At 44.0% G+C, this 17,416-nt stretch overlaps 1 protein-coding gene across 1 annotated transcript; it reads right to left on the minus strand.

Moving 5' to 3' along the window:
- Positions 1-5,930: 5,930 nt before the first annotated feature.
- Positions 5,931-12,582, minus strand: det1 (DET1 partner of COP1 E3 ubiquitin ligase; the record flags this gene model as incomplete). The annotated part of the gene is given in 8 exon segments (XM_062390676.1): positions 5,931-6,817; positions 7,217-7,408; positions 8,724-8,914; positions 9,436-9,565; positions 11,232-11,455; positions 11,547-11,759; positions 11,853-12,119; positions 12,286-12,582. Coding segments are annotated over 8 exon segments (1,656 nt in total). The 3' UTR covers positions 5,931-6,627.
- Positions 12,583-17,416: the final 4,834 nt, after the last annotated feature.

Consider the following 17,416-nt stretch of genomic DNA (forward strand, 5'->3'; position numbering starts at 1 on the left):
GCTGGCGTCAAATAGAATCTCTCACTTCTGTTTTGGAGACAATTTGCTTTTGGCCTCGAGTGTTGAAACCTCTTAACTTCCTTCATTGGGACATTTATACTGAGATTGGTCATTTCTGCCAAATTCAACAAAATCTCCAACTTAAACGAGGAAGTGGATAATATGATTAAATTCCTATCATTAACAACCTTTGATAGAGCAGAGAGACCAGCTCATTTACTGTGGATGTAACAACCCCACCTACAGGTGTGACTTTGTGACTGTTAATCAGCTCCTGACCTGGAGGACAAACACAAAGAGGTGAGTTCCAAACCGCCGGGGAAATAGAAACAACACCTGGTACTCAACGTTTGATTCAATCCATCAGATTCAGCAGCTTTAACCGTCATGATGTGTAAATTGATGTGTAAGTTGGTTTGTTTCTCGGATTTTGAAAAAGCCTTTAAACAGCGTTAATCCAGACGCTGTCGTCTTATAGTTTCAACCTAATTTCAATTAGATATATTACAAAGATCAATATGTGGAAATTAACATAAAATATCCCTTAAAATACAATCACCTCATAAGTAATAGTAAAGTTAATTTAAGTCGTTAAAGTGAAAAACTATGAAAAATACACAATTTAACACTCAAAAGTTTAAATTAACTGGTTAATTAAATGGAATTAAATTAAAAATATTTATATTTTCCTCTGTTAACCCTTTGATACACAACATGGGTCAATGTGTGTTTTTATTTTCTGTATCTTTTTGGGACTGATGAATTTCATCATTCATTATATTGAAGGTTTTCCCCAAATAACTTATTTTTGATCACAAATCCATATTTGAATTTCTCCTTCGTTACTTAAAGAAAAAATATCCAAACAGTTTGTATTCAGTGCAGATCACCTGCCAATCATTTCACTCTGATGCATGTGAGTCAATCCATTACTAGTGAGAAAGAGAAATATGTACAATACTAACTAAGCTGTAAACTAGCTAGCTTCTCTTCTGGCCAGTTAACCATAGATCAACAAAGTAAAACTCAAAATATAACAGAATGCACATAATAGACTGATTGATATGCTTTTGATTTTCTTTATCCAGAGAGTTGGCTGGTCACATGTCATTTCAAACTTCCGGGTGATGAAGATGCTAGATGAGGAAGATGAGGAGGAAGATGAGGAGGAAATTCTTGGTCTTGACTCTGAGTCCGAAGTCTCTGAAGCAGACGACCTAGACTTTGTTCTACAGGATCAAGCTGAAGTTGTTGGTGAGTCGGAATCCTTCTCTCCCAAATAAAGAAGGATCCCTTGAAGACACGTGTTCTATGACGTAGAATAATTATCTTCCAGTATTTGAAGACTCGTCTTCTTTGTCAAAGGAGATAAGTCTTCATCGAAGGAGCCTTCTCCTAAATCAATCAAATTTGATTTGTATAGCCCATATTCACACATCACAGTTTGTCTAACAGGGCTTTAACAAGGTGTGACGTCCTGTGTTCTTCACCCTCAGCAAGAGTCAGGAAAAACTAGAAAATCAGAGAAACCACAGAGAGAGTATTTACACTGATTAGAAGAAACAGTTTGTAGTATAATAGAAGGTCCATGAATTAAGGAAGTATTGTCAGTAATGGTAAAGTATCTGATACATATTGTTTATCAGCAGTCTCGTTCAAATCCATCGTCCTGATCCAAGCGTTAAATGTCTGAAATATTAGTATGAGCAGTAATGTAAAACCTGAGGTGAGTTTGACTGCTTAATCTGCTGCTGGTAGTTTAATCAATGGTAATTCAATTCAATCAGTACCACTGATGAGAAAATCTGTAATATAAGTACAAGGTAGGAGGACTCCATGCTGCGGACGAAAACCGAGTTGAAGTGGCACAAAATGATTAGTCCAAAGTGAAAGTAGCTGTAAAGTGTAATTTCCATCAACACTTGGATACATATCTATAAATATATCTATATAATTTAACTATTAGAGATATTTCAGTTCTGCTTATTGGCCTGAGTGAGCCAAGAAGAAGGTACAGTTCTTGATTTTGTCCAGCAGGTGGGGAACTCTGCTCACCTGTTGCTGCTCAGCCATTGAGTCAAAGAGGCTGTGGGAGGCTGTGGGAGGCTGTGGGAGGCAGTGGGAGGCTGTGGGAAGAAGGGGCCAAAGTCTGTCTTCACTCCACCATGCATATTTGTAGTGTATTTACCCCAGTTTGTCTGTGATGCACGACAGACGCAGACAAAGGTCACGTCTGTGTTTAATTCTTTCCAAATGAAGATGATCGACACAACCACGTTGCACGAACACACAACATGCGAGAGGCCTGTGTGTACAACAGATATGAAACCAGTTAGAAATGATCTGTAGCTAGCACAGGCTCTCTCTCTCTCCCTCACACACACATGCACACACACACACACACACACACACACACACACGCACACACTCACACAGTATCATCTGTGTATTTGTCTCAGTATGGTGCAGGTTTCTTTCTCATTTGAGAACAGCTGTATAGTTGCTGATAAAACATGAAACTGTGAGTCTGGAGTGTGTGTGTCCGTCTCTGTGTGTGTGTCTGTCTCTGTTGTGTGTGTGTGTGTGTCTGAGCACACACCTATGAGCTGGGGGACTCCTCTGCCCTTGCCTCAAATATTTGCTGTCGATATTCAGAGGCTCTCTCTCGTCCCTGCGCTCATTAGCTGGTGGCGTTGTGATTCCATGTCTCGCACCAGGAGGCTCCAGGAGAGCAGATCTGGTGTCAGTCAGCTGTGCAGATGTGTGAGGGGCTAATCCAGGTGATATGAAATGTTGACACTGTCATAGTGCTATATGTTGCAGGGGGGGAGGGGGGGGGGTTCAACAGCAGTGTGGTCGATAACAATAACAGGTGCTGGATATGAAGGGGCAAAGGTGAACACTAGGTGTGTGTGTGTGTGTGTGTGTGTGTGTGTGTGTGGGGTGGGTTTGTTCAGCTTGTGTGAAATATGTATCTTCTGTGCATCAATTTTTATTTGACCGGAAATTATTATTACAGATCGACTTGTGCACATTGATTAGCTTCTGTTCACATTAGTTACACGAATACTTGATGATTTCTGTTGTCGATGGAGTTAATATCAGTTCCTTCATATATGGGCTCATGATAAAGAGTCGGAGGATTATCTGGGATGAGCCGGAGAGTTTCTTGAAAGATCACATGACGAGTTTCATGCTTTCAGGAGCGTGAGGAGCACGAACAAAATCCCATTTACCTCAGGTTCCCTAAAATGAAATTTATCTGTTTTATTATCTGTTATTCTTCATCTTCACCTTGAGCGAATCGAGCCCGAAGACAAGACGTGTCTTTTTCAAACCAACGGCTAATACATTAGAAAGGAAACAGATAAATAAAAGAATACTATTATATCAGCAGTTGTTTTTAAAACTAATATCCATAACTTTATAGTGCAATATTTTTTTTAACTTGTTTTTACTTAAGCTTACAATTCAAAAGATTTATCTGGATTTGTTTTACTGTTTCAAATCTATTACATTAAGGTTACTGCTGGATCCATTACATTTAGATTAATATTTACACCATATAATTAAGATATGTTTATTCATACCAAACACATGCACAGACATGCACAACACACCCATGCAATGGCAGGCAAATTCAACCTCTGCATTTAACCCATCTGGTGCAGGACACACAGAGCAGTGAGCGACCATGTACGGCGCTCGGGGAGCAGATGTTGGGGGAGTAAGGTGCCTTGCTCAGGGGCACTAGACAGGGTAGGGAGACTCTTGGATTTTTGGACAGATCAATCCAGCTTCGTCTTTTGTTAGATTTTGTGTGTTTCTTTGAATCATTTATGAAACTTTGTCTCTGTGTGTCTCTGTGTGTGTCTGTGTGTGACTCTGTGTGTGTATGTGTGTGTTTCAGTGTGTCTCTGTGTGTGTGTCCTTGTGTATCTGTGTGTGTCTCTGTGTGTGTCTGTGTGTGTCTGTGTCAGTGTGTGTGTCTGTGTGTGTGTCTGTGTGTGTCAGTGTGTCTGTGAGTGTCTCTGTGTGTGTCTGTGTGTGTGTTTCAGTGTGTCTCTGTGTGTCTATGAGTCTGTGTGTGTCTCTGTGTGTCTGTGTGTGTCTGTGTGTGTTTCAGTGTGTCTCTGTGTGTCTGTGTGTCTGTGTGTGTGTCTGTGTGTGTCCTTGTGTGTCTCTGTGTGTATCTGTGTGTGTCTGTTTGTGTCTCTGTGTGTCTGTGTGTGTTTCAGTGTCTCTGTGTGTGTCTCAGTGTGTCTGTGTGTGTTTCAGTGTGTCTGTGTGTGTTTCTGTGTGTGTCTGTGTGTGTTTCAGTGTGTCTGTGTGTGTTTCAGTGTGTCTGTGTGTGTTTCTGTGTGTGTCTGTGTGTCTCTGTGTGTGTCTGTGTGTGTGTCAGTGTCTCTCCACCGACAGCAGAGCGGAGGCCAGACCCTCGGTGAGACCCACAGTTTGTGGACGCTCTCAGGTGATGCTGGCCTGAATGATTAAATGTGTGTGTGTGTGTGTGTGTTTGTGTGTGTGTCTGTGTGTGTCTCTCAGAAAACACTTTCCACAGGATCGTGGCCTTTTCTAGATTACATCGGTTGCGCTGTTGCCAGGACAACAGCAATTAGAAAAGACTAGGTTACCAAGCAGAGAGTGGTTATGTTTCCGTAGCAACCAAGGTCAGGCAGAAGGCTCCAGGTTTACGTGAAGACAGAGGAAGCATATTTCATATTTCATATTTCATATTTCATATCCCACCAGAAGTGCTGTCATCGGGTTCGTGTTGAATCTGCTTTCTGTGGCTCTGGAGTCCAGCATCGAACCCACTGAGGAGAAACACACACGTTCTGTGCAGAGCGACGACAACCCCGGGACACGAGAGGAACAGAAGCGTGGACACACAATGTGGTCCTGGGTGCAGGGTTGTGTGCCTGCTGTGTGTGTGCGCCTTCCTGCAATTAGTTGATTATCACAGCATGTTGTCACCACACACCAGCTTAACACAAACACACCACAATGACAATGACATACCACGGCCTCCTTAGGCTTCCTTCACCAGGTAGTGTGTTCACTGTGCAACAGAAGAAATGGAACCAGCTACAAAATGCAGATGGACCCCCCCCACACACCTCCACCTCCACCTCCCTCTGTCCCACTTCATCAACCACCTTCTTTCATCTCTCCATCATCATTTCATTCCTGAATACCTTCTTCCCTCTAAACCCTGTGTTCCTCTCTCTCTCTCTCTCACACACACACAGACACACACACACCCCAGGTCCACTGTGGTGTGTAACCAGAGGCTTGGAGAACACTTAATCCCTCAACACCTGCTGTCCATACCACCCTGACCTCCCTGCAGCTGCCTGGTGCAAACATGGTTCTTTATTAGCAACCTCACGTTCACATGGTCAGGATTGGATTGGAGGGGTGTGTGTGTGTGGGGGGGGTGTTGTTGATCAATATGGATACATGTAGATTTGTCTATAGGTGCTGACGTGTTTTTATTAACACATATGAGCCAGACAGATGTTGGGCTTTGGTCCGTACAGCAGATGGACTTGATATGAAATCTCACCGCTATGATCGTGGACGCAGCCGGGGAACAGACTGCAGGGATCAGGCCTCAGGAGGAAATCAGAGCCTCACACTCAAATCATTGTCCAATGTCTGCACAGCTGGTTAACACATATATAGGCGATATGCAAGGTATGATGGGAAAATTCCTGTACCTGTTTTAGAATATAACACAATTCGTTCCAGCTCACATGTGCATATTAAATTCTCCCATCCTTGGTAAAGTGAAAACACAGAATATGTGTAAATGTTTTAAGACAAATTAAAGACTAATCAATATTTAGACTTGGGAAGAAGAAATAATAAGAATTCTACTTCAGGCAGAGCCGGGATTCAAGGAGTCAGCAGAAAGAAACCGGGTGTGCAGAATTTAGACAATTTTATTGGCATAAAATATATACAAACAATAAAAAGGTAAAAAAAATGGGGTTAAAACAATATAAAATCGCCTCTTTCCACATCGATGTGAGAAAAAAAAGCAAGTTCATTGTACATTGAAAAGCAATTCTGATATGAATGCACAGCTTTCAAAAAAAAAGAAAAAAAAACACCTTTGGTTTCTCCTGGTCGTTCAGCTACCTACGGCTCCCTCCTCCCTCGCACATCAATCACTCGCTCTACATTTCCATTTACACTTATTCCAGCTTCTCCTCCCCACAGGTCCCTCTTTGTTCTGTGGAGGAAGTGGGAGAAGGGAAAGGCAGAATTGCCGCCTGCTTGCAGATGGGGAGGAGGGGCGGAGGTGGAGTGACCACTGGGTGATGGAAGGGGAAAGAAGAGAGGAAGCAGCGGTTTCTAAAAGGAGAGGGACCGCTGAGTTCTCTGGAGGAGGAGGAGGAGGAGGAGGAGGAGGAGGTGGAGGAGGAGAAGGAGGAGGAGAGGGCGACGCTTTGTGCCTCCTGATGGTGGAAGTGTTTGCTGTATTGTCACCAGTAGATGCTAACAGAAGCCCAACAGTCCTCCCATTTGCTTCCCAGTACGACTCCTCAGGGTCTACGTCTCTGTCTGTCTCACAACCACACACACACACACACACACACAAACGCACACACCAGCTCCTCACGCACAGACGTGCCTCATGTGGAAGTTCACCACGTACTCTGCGTTGGTGCGCTGGACAGAGATGGCAAACGGTTCGAAGGGGTGGAAGGTGAAGGCCACCAGGCGCCGCACCGCGTGATTCACCGGCCGGCCCAGCAGCCCCGCCTGGATCTTAAACTTCAGCAGGCCGGAGTCCCGAGCGTAGAACCTGGTGGAGGAGAGAGGAGGAGAGAGGAGCAGACGGAGCGGTCACACGGAGGTCTGGTGGTTTCTGTTGGCAGTGACAGACGTCCATGTTGCTGTTCTTTTATTTTGTCTTTTTATGTCTGAGACTGAAGCAGCAACTGATGATCGCTCTCTCTACGGATCAATGTGTCATTAACTTTCAGTAAATCTCTCATCCTGCAGCTTCTACCACACATTTGAGAGAAGATAATAAAAAAATATCATCAAAATCAAAGAAATTAACAGAAATAAATTGTCAACAATATCGAAAACTCATTAATTTACTGCCCTGGTGTCATTTTGTATTGTGAACAGCTCTATTCATTGACTTTGGAATCGTCTGCTGTGATTCGGAAGCTGGTTCCCCTGATGGAGGCCCTACCTGATGGGGTGGTCCCCGCAGGTCTTGGGCCTCTCCATCACCGACACCCACTTGTCGTCGTAGCTGAAGAGGGAGAGGTCGAGGTAAGGGCTGCTGCTGTAGGACTGAGCGCTGATGGGCAGCTGACCCAGCAGCCGCCGCACCGCCTCCGTGTGGCCTCCGTATTTGGCGTTCACTATGGTGTCCTTAAATCTGAGGCAGAGACAGACGGCGGGACGTCAGCCAAACAGAATGAAGAGGCAGCAGGGAGATTCATTAGAGAACGAGCAGCTCCATGAGACATGTGGCCTCCGTGTAGAGATCCTCGACTTCACTCAGAAGTGCTCCTGGGATCCTCAGATACCAGACCCGGTTCAGACCCGGTTCAGACCCGGTTCAGACCCGGTTCTAATGACAAGAGGACGGCTCTGAACTCGGATCACACCAGGTCTGAGCAGTGAGTTAAAAACCTCCGTTTCAGTAGACGTCTATAAAACAGCTAAAATAAATACATTTGATATTTACTCAGAGAGTCCTCAATAGACTGAATGGTCTCCCTCTCCTCCTCTGCTCTCCCTTCACTCTTCAGTCCTTTAAGTTCTAAATCCAGATGTATTAAATGGCCTCTCATCTAGTTTTACACTTGAGCCTCTTTCTCTCTGTGAACTGGGCTCAACTCATATAAACGACAAATTTAGTTTCCTCAAAGTACCTTCAGTTTCTCCTCTCCTCGTTCAAACTCTCCTTTATTGTCTCCTCCTTCCTCCTCCTCCTCCTCCTCCTCCTCCCCACCCCTCCTCTCTCTGCTCCTCTCTCCTCACCTCCCACTGAGGATTGTGTCGTCTGGGCCGGCGAGTCGAGCCACCAGATTCAATCACAGCTCCTGCAGCCGCACTGACTGTCTTAGTGCCTCGCTTCTATATCCAGATTAAGTCCTGAAACTGCTTCCTGCCCCTCGAGGCGACCGCTGCTGATCTGCTTCCTTCTATCCACCATCTTCAAATCCTTCCTGACATTTGGCTGCACAACATCAGGTGGAGGTTGTGTTTTCTCCTTTCACTCAGATACAAGCGCCCGGCTCTGCTTTGCCAGCACAAGCACGGTGAAGCTGGAGTGAAGATAGTTTGGTCAGGAGAACATTATTACCTCCTTTATTACCTGTAAGCTTGTTTGGTTATTAGCAGGATTATGGAAAAGATACGGGACGGATTACCACCAAACTGGGTTGATGTGAAATGGTCAGGGAAGAACCCATTTAATTTAGGTGTGGCTCTGGATGGACTCACTAGGGCATTTGGTTTTAAAGAGTGTTTGCAATTTCGAACAAATCCAAATAATAATCTGGATCTAGAGGATTTAAATGTGGTTTCATAGGCTTTAGGCCTTTTCCACCTCTGAATGAAAACAAATAGAGCTTGAAACCTGTAACTAGCATCAATGTGTAGGTGCGAGACGCCCTTTGGCCAATTCTGCTCATCCGATATGTCTCCTAGACAGAACGGGGGGGGGGTTCTTCTCCTGTGCGTACCTCCTCTGGACCTGCCGGGCGTAGTTGTTGGACGAAGCGGAGCAGGGGAACTGGACGGCCTGGCTGTGCAGCGTGGCGTTTCTGAAGAGGTCGCAGAAGTTCTCAAACAGCTCCAGCAGCTGGTCGGAGGTGTTCTCAAAGACGGCCAGCACCTCTGTGGACACCATGTTGTACACGACAAAGAACGACGGCTAAGAGAGAGAGAAGTGGGAGGGGGGGAGGGGGGGAAGCTAAGTCTTAACATTTTGTCATATTCTCTTCTTGTATTTATCGTCACTAAACACAACACAACCCTCCCTGGTCTGCATAATGAATAACAATAACAGTTTATTCTCTTACAACCAGGTATTTAAGTCTTTTGCGTTTTCATATAATGACAGAGTTATATGGTTTTCTATTCTTCATTGCTGAAATGAAAATAGCTAATCAGCGAGCATGTCAGAGAGCAGAGGTTTCATTTTAATAACCTGAACATTAATTAGATCTACTTGGTGTCACCAGGAAACAGGAGCGAGGAGAATGTGTAGGAGACTCGTGTCCTTGGAGACCTGAAGGAGGAATTCCCTTTTATACAGCGTGAGCAACAAAAGACCGGAGAGGAGGCAGGGGCGAGCGACAAAGAGAGCAGGGGGAGGAATGTGTGTGTGTGTGTGTGTGTGTGTGTGTGTGTGTGTGTGTGTGTGTGTGTGTGTGTGTGTGTGCGTGCACCTACCTGCGAGGGGTCGGTCACTCGGAGTGTGACCACGTCTTCGCTGGTGTATTTAATGAAGAGGTGATGCTCATCCAGCAGCTGCATCTTCCACATCCTCAACCGCCTCAGCTGATCAAAGAACTGGAAGAACCTGACGACAGCACAGAACAGATCAATACGTGAATATCAGACATCTGCACGACAGGGACGTGGACTGAAAAGCTCCGGTCATCAACAACTAACTCAAATCAAATGACCCTATCAAATCATTTGCCAATTAACAGAAGATTTTTAATTAAATGTTGTTTTTTGAGCCAAAAGAGCAAAAAGTCTGGCTGCAGTTTGTCAGATGAGAGGATTTGGTGATTTTTTTTATGGCAGTAAAGTGAATATTAAAGAAATAATCCTTAGTTCCAGATCTAAGAAATTCTTACTAACACCTACATGTCTTTTATGAGACTAGAAACATTCTCAGCTGAAACCACCAGGTCCCAACAATCCCTTCATGAAACCACATTTGAATTCACTAGATCAGGATTTGTATTTGGATCTGCACCATAGTTCACACATCTTTAATATCTTCTAAATATGTCTGATGTTTTCACCGAGATCCTTGAATTATTCTCTGAGAAAAATGTTGAATCTCACAATGTTTACAAAAGTAAGAAATTGTGTACATCATACAACATATTAATGCTTTTGTGATCATTGATTAATTTGTATTTTTCAAGCCAAAGGAGCAGGATTTAAACGTTGGTAAACTAACCATAATATAAACCCTTAGAAAGAAATGAAATAAGAAACATTAATACTAAACTGCATTTACAGGATAAAATCATATGAAAAACGAGGTTCAATGAGTAATATGCTTGACAGAATTCCTCATGTAGTGAAAGAACATCTGGTGAATGACATTTGAAAGCGTCCAGCTCTTCTCCAGCTCGTCTCCAGCTCGTAAACATGTTCTGAGAGGGACTTTGTTGATAGAGCTGTACAGCTGCCGGGTGGACGCAGCGTGGAGAGCTCCTAATGAGTCTCCCTGCTTTTAACAAGGTCGGAATTATTGCACAGACTTAATAAAGTGAGCTGCAGTAAAACGTCTCTTCACATTTACAACACTGCTGCAGCTCTGCTTGCTCCTGCAGACAGACCCGGTCCAGATGAATGTAGCAGAGAATCAGAAGAACCTTGAGGACTCACTGATACAAGCTGCTGTGATTTCTGAAAGGTGTTTGTCACCTGATCGTTTTAGACAGATTTGAGTTAAATATGCCTCTGATTTGTTTCCCCCTCGGTGGGACTGGTTTGAGCAGCTGTGAACACGGTAATTGCAAACTGGTGCTGACTAAAATAACCACAACGAGAGCGTGGAGGGGTTTACCAGGTGTCCTTTACAAGGCACCTCACACACACTGTAGCATCTTACACAGCATTAGCAGCAGAGTGCAGAATGAACCATGGTCTCATCTGGACTAAGGGGCCTTCTTCTTGTGTTTACTCTCTGCCCCCCCCCCCCCCCCCACCCTCAGAAAAACATCAGACCAATAAACAGGGAACGTTCTCACAGGATTTGCAGTGATGCATTTTGGCTCAATAGTTTTTTTTCTCTATGTCAAAAGGAATCGAGCCAAAGAAGGAGAAACTTTAAGAAGTCAACTGTTTGTGGTGTTGTGAAGCTGTGAATCGAACTCTGTTGCAGACACACAGACTTAATCAAGACCCACAATCCATCTGAAAGAGGACTAATACAACAATAAATGGGTTCAACAGCAGAGACAAAGTCGACAAAGTAAGTGACAGGAGGACAGTAATGGTACCTCCTCTTGGCGGTGGCGCTGCCGTCCTGCTCGGCCCTCCTCCACAGGTAGACCAGCAGCCTGTGCTTCAGGGAGTTGATGGTTTTGTCGGTGTACAGGCGGGGGAAGCCCGGCTGGCTCTCCGCCTGAGCCTCGGTGTAAACAGCTGAGAGAGTCAGGAGGTCGTCCTCGTAACAGAAACGCCCGATGGTCCTCACGTCCAGGAACGTTCCCTCTGGAGTCACCTGGTTGGAAAAGAGACAGAGAAATAAACTTCATAACTGAGTTCAAACTGGTTTTACATTTTAAATACACATGAAATCCCTTTCTGCTCACCTGGAACACGTGTATGGTCTGCTGCTGGACCGACAGCACAGCCAGGATGTTCCTGTAGAGGTAGAGCCCCTGGTTGTGGGACAGGATTATTTTGTCGCACTTGAAGGACCTGGTGTCACAGAGCCTGCCGGTGTGGAGGTCGATGATGTGGAGGGAGTAGTCCTCCAGAGGAGAGCGGGGATTCGGAGTCACAGACTCGTTGTTACGATAAACCTGGAGGGAGACAACATATGGATGAAAGAGGCGAACTGAGCCAAACTGGGGAGGTACATTTGTAGTGTTTTGGAAGTTTGAAGGTGTCACTACCTCAAAGAAATATGGCGGCGGCTCCTCTGGGACGTACACGGCCGAGCCGACGATAACAAACCGGCAGTCGTCCGTGAAGAGGCTGCACTCCCTGTTCAGGTGTTCTCCATTCGAGGCCACGTTAGTGACATGGAGGAGGGAGAAGAAGCGCTCAAAGAGACGGCCTCGGATGTTGAGGGAGCGCTGGTCATTGGCTGTTAGAAGAGTCTCTCCCTCTTGACCTCGCAGCAGGTCCTGAGCAGCCTGACAGCCTTGGTATTCATATATCTGGAAGAGGGAGTTCATCTGTTGTCTTCGGGTATATCAGGTGTCTCAAATCTGTTCCAAGTCTATCTTATGTGATATTTTAAGAGCCAAACTATCTTTTTTTTAAAGGGAAATCTGTGAGAAGAACGAAGATGCAGATGTAACAGGGTGGTTTCTCTCCTCTTACCTCCAGAGACGTCTGGTCAGAGGAGAAGGCGATGAAGCAGCGTCCATCAGGTGAAAACTTCCTGAGGAAGCAGGGCGGCTTCTCCACGTTGACCACAGTGAAGTTGGGGAAGAGGTTTTGGTGGAAGCAGCGCACTCTGTACCACTGGGCTCCCGGTCGGCCCGAGCAGATCCTGCGCCTCTCGAGGCGATGGACCACGTTCTGATTCTGGATGCGTCTGGGTTTCAGGGTGGGAGTGTCGTCGTCCATCGCTGTGACCAAAGACTGACCTCAGACCTCAGTAGGCAGTCACCCAGGCTGGGGGGGTGGGGGTGGGGGGGGCGGACCGGTGAAGCGACTACATCACAAGCTCAGCCCTGGTTCCTGGGTGTTCAGGAGAATTAAAACAGGTGAGGACTTTCCTGGTCTTGTTTGTTTATCAGAAGAATTAAAAAAAGACAACGGAACAGATTTTCATTGATTATTGGCAAAGACAAAACATTTTCATTTTGGTGAGAATCCAGACAAATGGATGGTCGCAGGGTGTTTCTCACTTTCTGCAAAGTTTTTTGACATTTTGAATAATTTCACAGGAAATAATCCATAGATCCTGTTGAAGAGGCTTATTTATGGGACTGATATCTATAAGTGAGAGTAAATTGCTGCAGCCTGATTGAATTCAAAGGGACTGCTGGGCCTTGGCAGAGGTACACTCTCTTCTGAGTGACATTCTACTCCATCAATTACAGCTGAAGGCCTTTTAATGAAGTGTGAATGCCAATCAATGTCTATTGTCGAACACAAGGAGGAGAAAGAACACGTATATATATATATATATATATATATATATATATATATATATAAGTTAATGGAGGGTGATTTCTCTTTACAGTATGTGAACAGCTGTTATATGATAGAGAGTATTTTAAAATACTAATGGTTGCGTTTTATCACAAATTCATCAATTGATTTTTCATTTAGTGTTTTGGTAAATTATAAGATTCTTACTACTTTAGACCTTTCTCCTCCTCTAAGTCTATAAAACACTAAAACATGTTATTATGTTTAAGTTATGTCGTCGTTTTTTTGTCTTATTATTCTAATTGTTGATTGTGTGTTTGGATTAAATGTTAATGTACTTTTGCTTGATAATCCTGTGTCCTTCATATTCTTTAAGTAATTGAACTGTGTCCAGGTTTTCATACATTAAAGTGAAAAGCTACTTTTGTGTTGATTATCTTGTTTTCTTTTCGTCTGCATTTGTTTGTTTGTTTGCAGGATTTCACTAAAACCACTCAACCGTTTTCCATAAAAGTTTTTCGAGGGGCGACGATGGTAATTACGATTTGTTCTCTTCAGTCTATATCCAGGAGGAGTCTCTCTTTGTCCTGAGTCCACGTCTGTCCCCTGCCAGCTGACAATTTAATCACAATAAGTGTGGTGGTTCACCGGTCACCAAAACAGGAAGAGAAAACCTTTTAAAACCAATGAAATGACAGATATACTGATTCTCTTCCTGTCACTGGCTCTAAGGTTGTTCACACCAGGAAGGAGCCGCTCCGGTCACATGACATCGGTGCAACGCCACCTCTGTGGTTTGGTTCTCACCGGGGTTCAGATCAGGTGTTCGATTCTCTCTGCCATGTGGATGTATGATTCATTTAATCAAACTTTTAGTTATTTAAACAAGATATGGCATTTTTACTCAACACAACTGAAAATCTCTGTTGTGGGGTTTTATTGTGTTCTTGTTTTATTGGCTGTTTGGAAAACTGAGTCTTGTTTTCTGTCCCATTAATGAACCAAATTGCCTTTTGGCTGAATACAGTTGTCTTTGAGTCATTATGACCTTTGTAAGTGTATATATATGATTAATGAGTAGAAAAGCTAGTGTAAAGGTTAATTAGGGATTAATTAAGATGACTGTTTCCTCCACACAGCGGTGCTACGTGTATTTAACAGGAAACCAAGACACACGTTGTTTTCTTTAACTTCTAAAGCAACCCTACAGCCAGAGTGGAAGACTCTACTGGTTTAACTGGACTCAAACCAGTGACATGTGGCAACCACTCGCACTGATACTCACTGTCCCACATCCTGCAGGCTCCAGTTCAGCAGCTCTTCAACTCCCGGCTGACACAAGTCACTGGTTCCGCTGGTTCCGCCGGTTCCACACTTAGTGTTCCGCTTCGGGAAGAACCATCAAGTTTCCACCGGCACCAGTAAGACAGCGGGTGTGTGTTTGTTGTTGTGAGCTGGAGGAAACGAAGAAGAAGAAGACCAGAAGAAGAGGAAGAAAAAGAAGAAGAAGAAGAAGAAGACAGCGGCGAGGAAGTGCTGCACAGAGGCCGTCGTTTCAAACAGCGCCGCTTCAGCTTCCTCAGGTGAAAAGTGGTACTGCAACGACTTGTGCAGATGATCACATCAAGCGTGTCCTTAAATCAAGCTGCACCGAATCAACACACTCAGAGATATTAGTCCTCTTAATGTGACTGATGTTTCCATCAAATGAATTATTTCCTTGGAAAATGGTGAAAATGTCACAAATAAATATTTTAAATTAGAAATCCCTGGATTTGATTCCCACTGGTTTCCTTTCTGACACAAACCACATCCGTCCACCAGGTTTTGTAATATTCCCATAACTTTGATGCAATCTCGGTTTTAAATCCAATGATAACATACAGATTTCATATAGTTTTAATTTTATGAGACAAGCCTTGAGAGAAATTAATAAATGCATTTTGTATATGAGAATTACATTTTGGAGCTGAAATCGTTGACATTACACGCCACAATGATTTAAGGGAATAACATTAAATATAAAGTTAATCATAATACAATCATTATAAGTTATCTTCCACCCTCTCTGTTACACACACACCAAACGTGCCTGAAGCTCAAACAGTGTAAATCTACTTCTGAACATTTCTCTCTCCCATTTTCCTGGAAACAATTTTTGTGTGGGTAATTGCCGAGGACTGGACTCGGAGCCCGGTGTCCACACATGAGATGAAGGTACTGTACTCCTGCTGATCTCAGTGAAGAGCCAATTTGCTGATCAGTGGGTGGGTTTTTGCAGGTGAGGTGCACAAGTGCTCCGGCAAACTTCCAACATGATTATAATTACTTCCACTAAATTGACAGGAGAGAAACCGAAGACCTTTGTCCAGCACTTCACCCACAGTGCATGTAGCCGTCTCGTTTGTTTAGCCTGGTTCATTGAATTGATTTGTTTATAGCCGTGTGCAGCTCGAAGTGAACGTGGGGGTGAGCGACGCATAATGACAGATGATTATGATTATCCTCTTTCGCATGAGACATGTTCTTATAGATTGACAATAGCATTATAAGAAGAAAAACAATAATGCTCGCAGCCCATTTTAGTCTTGGAAGACTGCTAATGGCTCTCTGTGCAATTATCTCTGACCAGAGAGGCTCGTTTAAATGTTGTAATTTTCCATAAAAGCACATGTAGTGGGCATAAAAGGCCGGTTTGAAAAGAAGAAATGAATGGAGGGAAGGATGTGAAATTATCCAATTTAAAATCTAATGGCATTTTCCTTTTCAACTATGTCTGATTAAACCTGTGCCTCGTGATGTCGACAAGTGTGTGCGTCCAAGTGTGTGTGTGTGTGTGTGTGTCTTACATTGTAACGTCTCTGTGCATGAGTGCATATGATTGAGCTGTGCCTGTACTTTTGTGCTTCCAAAGTGTGTGTGTGTGTGTCTGCATGGGAGTGTGTGTCTATCTTTATAGCGTCTCTGCTTGTGCAGGAGTGCAAATGGTTGAGCGGTGCCAGGATTCTCCTGCCTCCAAATTATATTTTGACGTTTTGAAGACATTTTGGCTGATCCTCAGAAATGCAATGGGCTGTTTGAGGGTTAGGTTTATGTTAAGGTTCAGGTTTATGCTAAGGTTAGGGATAGGGTTAGGGTTAGGCAATTAGTTGTGATTGTTCAAATCATGGGAAGGGAGTAGGGAATGCATTATCTCAATGAGTGTCCTCAAAACTATGGAGCGATGTGTGTTTGTGTGTGTCTGTCAATGTAACGTCTCTGGGCATGAGTGCAAATGTTTGAGCGTTGCCTGTATTCTTTTGCTTCAAAATAGTTTTTTTCTGTGTGTGTGTGTGTGTGTGTGTGTTTGTTTGTGTGTTCCACAACAAAACCCTCACAGTAATTCAGAACAGGAACCCTTCACCCTCCTCTGGTCGTTCTTCTGTTATTTCCCCTCTAATAAAACGCTCAGCACACAGGACCCTCGCCTCAGCTCTTAGCATCAGCCCGAGAAGTAGCTGGCAGATGGAGACGAGCAGCTGAGTGTTTCCAGACACTTTTTTTTAGCCTCTATCTTCCAGAAGACACTGTGTTTATTGAAGATCATTTTTTTTTCATCCCTCTTTTTACAGACCAAAGTGGACGGGGTCCGTTCGTCTTCCTCTCGTTCACGTGAAACAGCTCGGAGGGTTTTTGCTCTTAGCCGCTCTCTACCTGGAAACTTCAAATTGTTCCCTTTGTTTGTGGTCAAGAGGGGGAAAGGAGGAAGGAGAAGAAAAAAGCGTTTCAAGCTGTAAACTCTCAGCGTCAACGCGCCTCATGCACAAAGTTTAGAAGACAGAGAGAGAATCAGTTTTGAACAGTAACTAATGGAGCCGGACACAGCGGCAAAGTCTGCAATTGGTGTTATTATGACCATTATCAGGAAAAGGAATTTCCAAAAGAGCAATTGCATTAAAGGACATAAGAAGTACCGAGAAAATGCATTGACATGATACAACTCTATATATGAAAGGCACTTAGAAAAGGTTATTCAAAGCTTGAGCAGCGGATGGAAATACACTGTGCCACCGGTTCCTCCATTGTTCTCTGCTCAGTCATTTGTGTTTGGCATTTAACAAAAAGCATTTTAACTTTTCTATCCCGTCTAATTTCAGAGCAGGACGGGATGTTTTAACACTGGAACTCTGCCGCTGAACTTTTCCTCTCTTCTTCGTCACGGTGGATGATTTCTGCATCTTTCCTTTTTTTTCTGTGAAATTACAGTGATCACGGATGCATTACGGCAGATCCGGTTTGCTGCAGTTCCCTCAGCAGCGTTTGACTGTGAGAGAGGTGGAGAGACGGGGGGGGGTGGGGGGGGGGGGGGGGG

Source organism: Platichthys flesus, chromosome 6 (assembly GCF_949316205.1).
Source record: "Platichthys flesus chromosome 6, fPlaFle2.1, whole genome shotgun sequence".
Classification (NCBI taxonomy): Eukaryota; Metazoa; Chordata; class Actinopteri; order Pleuronectiformes; family Pleuronectidae; genus Platichthys; species Platichthys flesus.